Raw genomic sequence first — 13760 nt, forward strand, 5'->3', positions numbered from 1 at the left:
GCGTTGGCAAGACCCAGCTAGCTCCATCCCCAGAGGAGCCCATGGCATCACAGTGCAGATCAGAGCAATCAGGGTTCCTCTTTCTACTTCCTCCCAACCCAGAGTCTCTTGGTCTCCCAGGTTGTGGAAAATTTAAAATATGCAGGGTTGCCGACAGTTGGGTGTCTGGGCCAGGGCAGGGCAGCAGAGGGGAGAGGGTACAGGGAGCTCCCAGTGGTGAGGGAGGAGAGAAGAGGCTTCTGGGGCAGGGCGGGAGGACTGCACTCCCATCCCCCAAACCACAACCACTGGGGACTCCCTAAGCCTTCTCCCCCTTCTTCTGGCCTTCCCCCCACCAAACATCCAGCTGGCTGCAGTCCCATACCCCACCACACTCCTCCAATAACCTCATCCCATGCCCCTCGAAGGGCATCCCCCACAGTTTGAAAATCAATGGTCTAAATGAAACAGAAATCCACCCCCATCTTAGGCCATAGTCTCCTATTATATCCTAGGCACCCTAATCACAATGAATGTAATGAAATGTAAGACAGATGTTTATTTAGTCTTTTATACACCAGATTTTTTAAATCCCTCTTTTTTACAATTCAGGCAGACTTCCATAGTGATGAAAGTGTTAGTATAGTATAAAAAATCATAAACTCATTTAACCTTTCAGGCAGTGTTTAGGGTTTCCATTGCCACTGTTAGTAATTAGCTGAGATTTTTTTGTGCTTTCTCCCTCACACAGTCCACTTTCTCTCCCTATCTGATCCTGCAGTGAAATTATAACGGTGAATTTATGGCATCACAATTAGTTCCATATGGGAAGAATAAGAGATCATAAACACAGGATTAGAATTAAACTGCAGGAAGCTGTCTTATGACGGAGAAAGCCTGTAACCAAATATAACTATGACCATTCATTAGAATTAGCAGCAAGAGAAACCAAAATTTTTTGTAATTCTCTTTTATTTGTCCTATTATGAAAGTCTCTCACTAACCTAATCCTTCAGTGTATGAAATGTACCCACTCTATTCAATGGGAGTTCTTTTGAAAGAACTGTCATGTTTTAATTTGTTAAAACAATAACAGTGGGTTTGATGGAGTACAAAACACAGAAGACATAGGTTCACATGCCTGAAAGTGTGAGTAATCCACTTGAGGTCATGCAAATTTTGTGACTATTTCCTTCATGAGATTTAATTTAAGTGCCCTGACCATCAGATCCTTCCATTTAGTAAACCTGGGAATGAAGAAAAGATTCCTGCAAGTCAGTATCCGAAAAACTACCAAATAAATGCATACAGTCTTTATAAATTTAAGATAGGTTAAACATTAGCACAATACTTGTATTGCAATTACAGAAACATTTTCACATTTTCCATTCACTCTCTGTTATAAATAGCCAATGTGAGAATTATCAGCCAAGTCAATGATTAAAACAACTTTTTTGCCATGGTTCTTGATGTTTCCAATGTATTAGTAGTTTTGATTGTCCATAACAGCTAAAGAAATCCCACATTTAGATGTTCCCATACATAATGATTGTTGTGAAAATTATTCAAAGCAGTTATCATTGCAAGGTTCTTGTGCACAAGTTTGTTTTTCTTTTGAAGTTTTAATTAAAATAGCAAATAATTATTTGACTTAAGAAGAAAATCACAAAATTAGTTTTAAAAACACAGAGATTTCCACTACTATCCTGGAATTTGCTTCATGCAAATCTGTCAGGGATAAAAAATCAACCACAATTTAATTTCAAACCTTCCCCAACCAGCAGCTGTACAATTTATGCACTACTTTTCTATTTTTACTGAGAGGTAATGACAATGATGAATGCTTTTACTAGGAAATAAATATTCATTAAAGAGACTCAGAGGAAAAAAAACACACCCAACCCTATACCCCTTCCAAAAGCCCATGAATGTGCAAGATCCATTTGACTGTTGTAAGAGATTTATTTGTGAGAAAGATGGAACTGTGCCCACAACTGCATCTCTTGACAATTTAATAGCTCAGTTAAATTAAACCTCTGGCAATACTTACTTGTAACCACTGCAATCATATCATTAAAGTTGGTGTCAGCTATAATAATATCAAATATGTGTGGATGAGCAAGTGATTAGTGATGGATGTAAATCAGACCAAGACAGCACAAGTGTAAGGCATTAAGGAGCACTAATAGGGAGCTACTCAACTGCCAATAAGCTTCTTGCTGGGTCACTGCTCCTCCAACCAAGCTAGTCATTAACACAGAAACTGTATAAACAAGGACCAAGTGGTAGCTCATTAGCACTAATTTACATGTTTTATGACATTTTTGCATATATACAAACCATTCTAACAAGGGCAATTGCTTAAAATAAAGAATGACAATAACTTTGGCATGTTGTCTGCTTCAGAAATTGATTAGGGAAAGTCAGTGTACAGTACCTAGAAGCACTTGAATCTGTTGAAACTGAACTACAAGTGGGTTAAGAAATATCCTACTGCTTTTTCAAGACTATTGAAATGTAGATCTGCTGAACAAGAAATAATCCTGTCTCTCTCTTTCACCACTACTTTATTCATGTGTTATCATATAGGTATAATATAATTGCTAATAGGCTGAGAACATCCCAATTTCCTAGGCTAACAAATTTACAATTTTCTATTTATCTACCTGTGGAAGGAGCATGTAACTAACCATTTATGGTCTAAAGGAATTATTCAGAAAATGCTAAATGCAAAGATAAAAATATGGTCTTTTGTTCATTCTCTTTTACAACTTGAAAGTGCTACCATCATATATAGCACTTATTTTTAGTGATAAAAAAGCTCCTTCTGACACAAGTATTATTACATAAAAACTGACAAATCATTCATCTAGTTCAGTTTATGATACTGATCTGACTCTCTTCTTACACCAATTACCTTGGAGTAACTCCACCAAATTCAAGGGAACTACACATGATTTACATTAGTGTAAGTGATGGAAAATCAGGCCCAGTGACTTTCCAGGTTTCATAATTTCTCCTGCAAAGTATTTTTTTTCTTGCCTAGAATTTAGTATTTGATTGACAATATTTTCTACCCAATGAATCTAATTACACAACTGACATAGCCCTCTAATATAATAAGCCTCTGAGATCTGCCATGAAATATAATGTAAAAAACCCACCCACATTCTATTAGGCTTTTAGTTTTAGTTGTTTCATGTGTGTATATAATCTATCACACACACACACACAGGTAGCCTATACCTCAATCTCCCTACCTCTCTCTTCAAAGGCCAGATAAAACAAGTGACTTTGCAGTGTCCCCATATTTTATAAATTAAGATGTGTATATTCCTATTAGGAGACTTGCATCTTACCGTCAGACACTCTTCTTGTTTGAAGAGATCCTCACAGTCCCTGCCCTGCAGATCAGGAGAGTTAAGGAGGTCTTCCACTTCAGACAAGGCTTGCAGGAGTCGAAGGATCTCTGCCAGGTATGCAGAAGGCACATATGTGGTTTCCACAGTCATACCTTCAGTCACCACATCTGTTGTTTCTTCATAAACAGTTTGCTAGTATAGATATATAACAGAATGCTTCCTTTAGTCTCTTAACATTTAAACAAAGTTATAATTTAATGCAATTTCCAGTTCACAACCCAGAGGCAATTAAAAATAAATTCCACCTGTACAACATCTAAAGGAGATGGGATTAAACAGAAAGAGATTTGAAACATATTAGTATTATTAAAATAGCATAATTCTATAAAGTGTAGGCTGTCCAATCATCAGGATAAAAATTATTTGAGTTTATGTACAATGCCTCCTCGCTTGTCTGTTTGAATCAGCAATTCCTAACGTTTCCCCATAGTTTCCCGCAGAAACCTCTCCTCTCTTTCATCTAGTAAATGTGGACTGGTAATTAAACACTATACAATGATTCTAATACTATTCTGATTCTAGTACTACAGCTTGCATTTTCATTTATCTGAACTACTAAAGTGTATGTCTTTCATATACCCGTTATGTGCATGCATAGACAAAAATTAAATCACTTCAAGCTTTCTATTAAACTCAGTTGTGTAACATTATCTTTTACATATTAAAGAAAAAAAAGGCCCATTTCCTGGCAATGTGTAGATGCAAAGCTAGTTCAGCTCTGTTCATAAAATACTATAATAAAAATCTCTTTCTTTAAAACTAGGAACAACTAGATACTTGAAATGTCTTGATCAAAACTTCCATTAACCCTTTCACATGCCTAAAGAAATCCCAGCAATACTCTTCTTAAGGCCACACAGGTGTTCTTCTCATCTGAATGGATATTATCTAAAAACCTGCCAATGCAATACATGCCCATTCCAACTGTAGTGAAAGGGGTGAGGGTACAAGTATTTTATTGCTAGGAGGAAAAAAAAATTGGTTTATACCATACGGAGCCAAACTGACATCCAGTGATGGGTTCGAGCGATGACAGATTTAGATTCTTTAGAACATCCTAACTAAAGTAATCAGATGTTTGCAGTGAACATGAAATCAGACAAGAAGTGAGGTGAGACGGGCTGAGGGTTTAAGGCAGAGGGAAATGTGCCTACCAAGGCTTATTTATTTATTAATTCTGATTTCATTGGTCACCTTTCTGGAAAGTTTCACGATAAAAGGCATTCATGATTTTTGTGACTTGATGGTCATAGGTGTCAGAATTTCTTCTCAAAATATAAATCCTACAGAAATCCATCTGTGTTCTCAAGAGAAATGCAGCAACATCATACTTTTGTTACAGTCTTTCCAAAGAGTTTTTCCAAATAGCTGTTGGAGACTGTTGCATCAACACCAAGTTGTTTAAATGTCCTTGTCTTTCCATTGACTTAAGTCGGTTTTAGAGCAGGTGCTCAGTATTTATGGAAAGCACTGGTTTAACAGTCTTGGAGAGACTAAAATATTTATTTAACCACAGGATGGCAAATATAAGTACAAGCCTTTCCAAGGTGTATCATCCTTTAATTGTGAGGACCATGTATAGGGATGAGTCAGGTCTGAGTCTACATGCCTCCACTAAGCATATGTACCAGGATGGCAGCTGTAGTGGTGGGTTTTTGAGACGCCCACAGCTGTTCATTATGAACTTGGGAGTGAGACCACACAATCATGTCACACATTAAATGGTAACTACCTTCCATCATTGCTTGAACTGGTGTTGAAAGTTTCATACTTCATCCTGTCCCACAATTATCCTCTTAAATGCACAGATACAAACATACGTGGAAATAATATCCATGAGATAATTTGTAGAGTCATAAGATAATTTGAATTTATCATGCACATTTGACAGGTTCACTTGCACTCTGCTCACTAACCCAGCTTCTAAGGACTTATTCTAACATTTGAAACCACTGTGCAGCTTCAAACAGTTGTGTCATCACTAATGTTGTCAGTAATTTAAATCAAACTTCCACAAAAGTGTTTCCTTCTTTCCTCCTAAATATTGAATTCTCCCATAACCTCCCACCCCCAAAAAACTTACTTTGCGCTGAGGTGTGTAAAAGACTATTATGGCCTATAGCAGGGACAGGTAACCCTGCAGAGCTAGAAATGGGACATTTTTAATGTACAACTAGAAATGAGTTTCCAGGTTCTGCTGCGAGACACTGTGCTTGCTTCCAGTCCTTTAAGGTCCTGAGACATTAAGACAGTGACATTTTCATGTATAGCAAAACTTTTTGGTCTGTGATTGTATAGCACTTAGTACAATCGACTCCTGACCATAACTATGCTAGAGTAAAACAAATATTATTATTTTAGATTAACTTTTGAGATATTTTAAATGCAAGAGTTATATTTTTCTCCTTTGACTCATAAGATAGTACATGTGTACTCCTGGTTATTAAGAGTCTGATCTTACAACGTGCCCAGGACTCTCAACACACAATGAATTGCTCAGTATAATATAAGATTGGGCTTTAAGGGCGCATGGATTTATAGGCTCATAGATAAAAAAAAATATTGCCAATTTTATTTTAAACAATCAGATTATGCAGCATTACAGGGGCCCAAAAACTTTGGTATAATACGGCAGTACAAAAACTAAGGAGATGGGTAGAATAAAAAGAAACTAGATAGACTATATAATGGTGTGGCATAGCATAAAGTTTTGGTTGGCACTTCTTCGTGATAACCTGCAGAACCCCTGGTAGTTTTGCCACCCAAGAGTGGCCAATAACCACGTTTTGTGAGTGGATATTAAAACAATCCCTCAGTTCTCCTGAACTCCTGAAATAAAAAATTATGCTGAACTCTGATGCATGATCATCTCACAGATACCTTGTATTTACAGAACTAGCCAAAATGTTTAAAAAAAACCCCAAAACACTACTGCTATAAACAGTAAAGCCTCTTAGTCAGACTGTGCCCAAGTGAAATTAAGCAGTATCTGAAGTCAGTGACAAAACTTCTGTTGATCTCAGCAGGAAGCGGTCTCAACAACTATCCTAAATCACTGAATGGTCTATGTAGTTTATTCTTCTCTCAAAGTGCATATAACATATAGCATCTATCAATGTTAGTGAAAATTATGCACCCACTCATTCAGGATCTTGTGTACACTGAGCTTAAAGTTTCTCATTGCTGGATAACCATGGTGCAGCTTCACAGGTGGTAGCAATCAGGGGAGCTTTACTGTAAACAAGGAACTTGTGCCTGCCAGTGTTAATATCATTGTTCTGTATGAGCAGGGCTAAATAATAAGACAGTTAAAAAAATAAACCTTTAAGCAGAGGTCTGTTAAATCTCTTCCCTCAAGTTTGACTATATTTTTTAAATATTGTTTTAAAGAAGTGTAACTACCTTCTTTCATCTGCTTTTGGAGACCTTTTAAAGAAAAAAGATGGGGAAATCTATTATCTTTGGATAAAACACTGAAGAGATTCTGGGTTGAATTTCGCTTCCGAATTTGTGAGTTTGCCAGAGGTGATAGAAGCCACAAGGAGTCTTTTTTACCTCCAGCACTATAATGCGGATCCAGACAGAATTTGGCTGCTAGCTTTGAGGCGTGTGGGGAAGGAATGGTCAAGAGGCATTTTAAACCAGGAAAGGACGGAGTAGACATTCCATTCCCTTTTGCATGTTGGGGTAGCTCTACTGGGGAGAGTGCTGTGTGTGCAGCCATATTTTTCTGGTCAGAGTTACACAGCTAGATCACATAAATTATGAGGGAAAGACGCAAGAAGAAGCGATTGAAAGAATAATACAGCAGCCTCAATGGTTTGAATGGCAGAGAGATAAGTTGACCAGCAGTCAACTTTAAGTAACAACAAGGCACCAAAACTACACATCCATTTAAAAGAAGAATAAAGGCAGCAATAATATTTATGAAATTGGTTAATGCCAAAGTATTTCATTAGCAACAAGAAAATCAATAAGGATACAAAATTTACAAGAAACTGAAGATAAAGGCTTTACTAAACTTGTAGGGAAGTTTCTAAATAAATATAACCCCCCTTTGCAACCAGACAAGCTGACAAAATATAGTAAACAATTAATTTTAAAATGCTCAAACTAAAACATGCAAAAGCTATTCAACTATTTATAAAAGATGCTGGGAAACCAGTAGCACAGATGCTTCATTTCCCCTTCTCTATGTAAAACATATGCATTCTTATTGAAATTACAATAAATCTTTCCCTTTGTATTTAATTTACTCTGGCTTCAATTATTACATCCCTCTTTACGTTGATATGTACAAATCCTTTCTAATCTTTTGATAATCAACTTGCTTTTGTTAATGATTAACATTGCACTCATTCCTTCTCACCTTATATTATTATTGCATCAGTTATACTGATTTCCCCAAATAAGTAAAGGTATCTTTCCATAGACATGTTTTCTGCATTACCTAATGAATACTGTGTCTGGTGTTTTGAAAATTTATTCCTTCCCCCTTCAATGCCAAGGGGACAGAAAACATCCATAGAAATACCTCTTAGTAAGCACAGCAGACATAAATGAATCAATAAAATAAAAAATAAAATCTGGAATAATACTGGTTTTGGCTTAAAAAGTCAACATTTTCTAATAGTTACCAAACAGTAATATCTCAAATTATTTCCTATTTATTTAAAATAGGGGGAAGCATCTCAACTACCACTATTTGTTCATGTTGACCTTTAAATGGAGATCATTGTAAATTGTCCTATATTGTGTCAGCACAGTGAAGCCACAAAAAGCAGAAGGCATAAATCTGATTGTTGGATGAGCTGATTCGTTAAAAAGCTTTACTAATTCTTTGGAACATTTTTTTTTTTCAAGCTTCCTAAAAAAAGTCAATCTACGATGATATTCCATCCACCTCACCCCACCAGTCTTCTTCCCTGTTCTTGAAATGACAGGAAGAGACTCAAAATCATTGCTATTGTAGTCATTCACTACCCACCAGTCTCCACTCTCTTGTCAAACCACAACACACTTCTTACTTTTGGTTGATCTACAGTGGAGGGCCTGGCATTAGTAGAATCCTCACTGCTGTGCTCTGAAAATTTTTAATTAATACTTCTGGAAGACACAATGCACTGTGGGGACTAAAGCACCAGAATACAAAGCAGGGAAGCTTTTGACAATGCTGGGTTCTGAAACAGCTCATGGTAGCATTCCAATGAATAGAGGGGAAAGGAGTTGGGAGGAGAGTCCTAACTTCCTCCAGAAAATGATCTGATGAATGGACAAAGCAATGGGGAAAAACCCTTTAACTGCAGCTGAAGGCAGAGCTGGGGGGCGGGAGGGAGGGAAGGATAATCTCATATGGATAGTTTGGGTTTATGCTGGTGGTCAGTAAAGAGAGCCAGGAACTTCCAGACAGTCACAAGACATCGGCCTCAAAGCTTCAGATAAGGTTAGATAAATAAGTGTCTGAAAATTTGGATGCTCATCTGAAACAAACCTCCGAAAAATGTGAGATTCACTAACCAGTGCCTACCAAGAAGATATCATGAGACACACACAAAAAAAAAAGAAAAAAAAAAGGAGGTAAAGAGAATGCATTATTGCCATTAACATCAGAGACATCTAGACTTAAGGATGTACAGAATTTGTTTACACTCAACAGAGGTTCTCTTAACTGCTTGCTATGCCAACTATGAGCGGTGAGGTCAGTGCACCTTCAGGCAGACAATTTCCACATCTTCAGCATAGTCATTATGTACTCTCTGTAAATGTATATATATTTCATGTAAATATTTACAAAAACACATCAAAATCATACTGCGGATATGGAATTTGTCACCATGAGATTGAATGACCTCGGCCAATCATGAGTAGGCTATCAGTGCATAAAAAGGCACCATAAAAAGGTGTAGATAGATTTCAAATCCCCACACTGCAGGATTAGAAATTTAGAAAATGTCTTTAATTTTTAACACAATTTCTAAATTCACTTTGCTTTCAGATTTTAGCACTTGAATCTCATTACACTTAAACTAGTGTAAATCTGGAATAACTCCAATGAAATAAGAAAAGGAGTACTTGTGGCACCTTAGAGACTAACCAATTTATTTGACCATAAGTTTTCGTGAGCTACAGCTCACTTCATCGGATGCATACTGTGGAAACTGCAGAAGACATTATATACACAGAGACCATGAAACAATACCTCCTCCCACCCCACTCTCCTGCTGGTAATAGCTTATCTAAAGTGATCACTCTCCTTACAATGCGTATGATAATCAAGTTGGGCCATTTCCAGCACAAATCCAGGTCTTCTCACCCCCCCCCCCCCTTTTCCAAAAACCACACACACAAACTCACTCTCCTCTGGTAATAGCTCATCCAAACTGACCACTCTCCTTACAATGTGTATGATAATCAAGGTGGGCCATTTCCAGCATAAATCCAAGTTTAACCAGAATGTCTGGGGGAGGTGGGGGTAGGAAAAAACAAGGAGAAATAGGCTACCTTGCATAATGACTTAGCCACTCCCAGTCTCTATTTAAGCCTAAATGAATAGTATCCAATTTGCAAATGAATTCCAATTCAGCAGTTTCTCACTGGAGTCTGGATTTGAAGTTTTTTTGTTTTAAGATAGCGACCTTCATGTCTGTAATTGCGTGACCAGAGAGATTGAAGTGTTCTCCGACTGGTTTATGAATGTTATAATTCTTGACATCTGATTTGTGTCCATTTATTCTTTTACGTAGAGTCTGTCCAGTTTGACCAATGTACATGGCAGAGGAGCATTGCTGGCACATGATGGCATATATCACATTGGTGGATGTGCAGGTGAACGAGCCTCTGATAGTGTGGCTGATGTTCTTAGGCCCTGTGATGGTGTCCCCTGAATAGATATGTGGGCACAGTTGGCAACTGGCTTTGTTGCAAGGATAGGTTCCTGGGTTAGTGGTTCTGTTGTGTGGTATGTGGTTGTTGGTCAGTATTTGCTTCAGGTTGGGGGGCTGTCTGTAGGCAAGGACTGGCCTGTCTCCCAAGATTTGTGAGAGTATTGGGTCATCTTTCAGGATAGGTTGTAGATCCTTAATAATGCGTTGGAGGGGTTTTAGTTGGGGGCTGAAGGTGATGGCTAGTGGCGTTCTGTTATTTTCTTTGTTAGGCCTGTCTTGTAGTAGGTGACTTCTGGGAACTCTTCTGGCTCTATCAATCTGTTTCTTCACTTCCGCAGGTGGGTACTGTAGTTGTAAGAATGCTTGATAGAGATCTTGTAGGTGTTTGTCTCTGTCTGAGGGGTTGGAGCAAATGCGGTTGTATCGCAGAGCTTGGCTGTAGACGATGGATCGTGTGGTGTGGTCAGGGTGAAAGCTGGAGGCATGTAGGTAGGAATAGCGGTAAGTAGGTTTCCAGTATAGGGTGGTGTTTATGTGACCATTGTTTATTAGCACTGTAGTGTCCAGGAAGTGGATCTCTTGTGTGGACTGGACCAGGCTGAGGCTGATGGTGGGATGGAAATTGTTGAAATCATGGTGGAATTCCTCAAGGGCTTCTTTTCCAGGGGTCCAGATGATGCAGATGTCATCAATATAGCGCAAGTAGAGTAGGGGCGTTAGGGGACGAGAGCTGAGGAAGCGTTGTTCTAAATCAGCCATAAAAATGTTGGCATACTGTGGGACCATGCGGGTACCCATAGCAGTGCCGCTGATCTGAAGGTATACATTGTCCCCAAATGTAAAATAGTTATGGGTAAGGACAAAGTCACAAAAGTTCAGCCACCAGGTTAGCCGTGACATTATGGGGGATAGTGTTCTTGATGGCTTGTAGTCCATCTTTGTGTGGACTGTTGGTGTAGAGGGCTTCTACATCCATAGTGGCCAGGATGGTGTTATTAGGAAGATCACCGATGGATTGTAGTTTCCTCAGGAAGTCAGTGGTGTCTCAAAGGTATCTGGGAGTGCTGGTAGCGTAGGGCCTGAGGAGGGAGTCTACATATCCAGACAATCCTGCTGTCAGGGTGCCAATGCCTGAGATGATGGGGCGCCCAGGATTTCCAGGTTTATGGATCTTAGGTAGTAGATAGAATATCCCAGGTCAAAGTTCCAGGGGTGTGTCTGTGTGGATTTGATCTTGTGCTTTTTCAGGAAGTTTCTTGCGCAAATGCTGTAGTTGCTTTTGGTAACTCTCAGTGGGATCATAGGGTAATGGCTTGTAGAAAGTGGTGTGGGGAGAGCTGCCGAGCAGCCTCTTGTTCATATTCTGACCTATTCATGATGACAACAGCACCTCCTTTGTCAGCTAGACTAACACGGCTGTTACTCTGAATCCAATGAAATAGCTACGCTGATGTAATATCCTGAGAAAGGAATCAGGGCCTTCTTTAAGATGTGGTGTTCCTCTTAGACAGCATTAAAATACCACCCTAAGCTTACACAATAAATAAAATGTAATTAACATCTTGAAAATGTAGTGTAGCTGTTTTATTTTCATTCATTATGCACAGCTACGACACTTGTGAAGAACTCCATCACATAAAAACAGTATATGCCCTGAAAGAAAGATGCATACTTTATACAAATTACACCAATATTTTATGTAAGAAGTGAGGCTTTTTCAAAGTTGGATCTAATTCTTTTCGTCACATAACCACTTAAGATTAAATTCACCCCATGTACAGAGAGGCAACATAATGTCAATGCACCACCTAAAACTCATTCCAACCCTGAAAAATGGGAATGAATTTCGTCTCGAGAAAACAAATGTCCTATCAGTAAGCACTGATATTACTTCTATTTCTTCATTAATTCTACTTTTTTATCTGATGCTACATGCTCACTAATGATTTTCATTATAATTATCTATATAGATGAGATGAATTATGCTAGTCACAGTAAAACTATACGTTTAAATGTGTATCCTTTTAAAGAAATATTCGGGGTATTATTAACAGTAAAGAGAATTATTAAAAATGCAGAATTTGATTTATTAACTGTTCAACAGCCTCCACCCAAGCAATGTACTAGTAGGCACAGAAGGGTGTGAGCTTCCTCCTGGTGACTTGTCTGTGACTTTCACACCCTGATTGAAATGTAGAGTTTCTCTCCACATATGTGTGTATGTGCCATATCCATTCAGGTTCAAGTTCTGTGCCACCTATCAGCAGATTCTGATGGTCATGCCATATTCTATTAGCACTCTGTGTGGATTTGAAAGGTACCTGTGTCAGCTGCTTTCCACGAAGCAATGAATTAGGATGAACACATTTATTCCACTCAAAAAAAATCAAATCATATTTTTCTTCCCTGTAATTTCATCAATTTTTTCTTCATCATTGTCCAAAAGAGAAGGATGCAGACAAAAGTTATGATGATTCATTTTCAACATTGAACCGGATGATGAGTTATTCTATGCTGTGGGTTTTATAGTTACTAAGGACCAACAGGATAAATATAGGTTAGATTAATCTTTTCCTTTAAGAAAAAAACAGTGTCTATACAGGTAACAGTCCAACAAAGCCAGCTAGAGTCAGAAATAGGGCAAAAAGATGCTGAATCTTAATCCTGACTTTCAACATTCCCGCTATTCCACTTATTATCATCTCTGGATAGCCAATCATGCCCAATTGTGTGTTGGGCGTGGAAGGCACACAAATGAGACTATCAAAATTTATTAATGCCTTTGACATAAACCAAGTCTTCAGAAGTAAAAAGAAAATGCACTTATCTACTGAATGACCTAGCCCCCAACATTAATGTTACATTACACTGCACCAGATCAACGTCCAATTGTGCATTAAGTGCCTTAATGATGAAATTCAACCTGTTCAAAGGAGGAAAACATGTGCCTTGTTTCAAAAAATAATGCAAATATACTAACTTCATCTGTGAAAGCTGAGATATGTTAGTCCAGTAGTTATCAGGGAAAAAGAAGAGCGCAGTATAGCGAAAACAAGGGTAGATAAAATCACCTCAATTTGGCCACAATTTTTAATGTTCAGTGTCTTGCTCTGAAAGAACCACTGCCTCATTCTAGCAATTTTAAAAAAATGTTACCAAATTCCTTTTTACTCTCTTGCATTTTCTTGCCATTGTTACTCCTTCAAGTAATCCTTTCATTCATTGCTGTGCTGGATTTACAGAGTCCATCATACAGAACTATGTCAGGGTTTGGCTTCCATCCATCTCTCATTCACTGTTGGAATTATGCCAAAGCTGACTCTAGTACTTCAAGAAACGAGTCCAGACACTCTCAGGATGTGAAATTGTTCTCCCTCTACTAGTTCAGGTAACTAAACCATCTTCATCTCTGAAAGCACCTTCCTCTTCTTGCTTCATTTCACAATCCACTGTCTGGAACATTACAAACCCTTAT

General features: G+C 38.2%; 1 protein-coding gene across 1 annotated transcript in view; it reads right to left on the reverse strand.

Annotated features, from left to right (window-relative positions):
* The window catches only part of DMD (dystrophin), a 1498644-nt gene that overhangs the window by 1054373 nt on the left and 430511 nt on the right, over nucleotides 1–13760 (reverse strand). The window contains exon 37 of the mRNA XM_077807212.1: nucleotides 3339–3533. Coding sequence (XP_077663338.1) covers nucleotides 3339–3533 — 195 coding nt within the window. The remainder of the gene's footprint in view (nucleotides 1–3338; nucleotides 3534–13760) is intronic.

Source organism: Eretmochelys imbricata, chromosome 1, assembly GCF_965152235.1.
Source record: "Eretmochelys imbricata isolate rEreImb1 chromosome 1, rEreImb1.hap1, whole genome shotgun sequence".
In the NCBI taxonomy this organism is placed as follows: domain Eukaryota; kingdom Metazoa; phylum Chordata; order Testudines; family Cheloniidae; genus Eretmochelys; species Eretmochelys imbricata.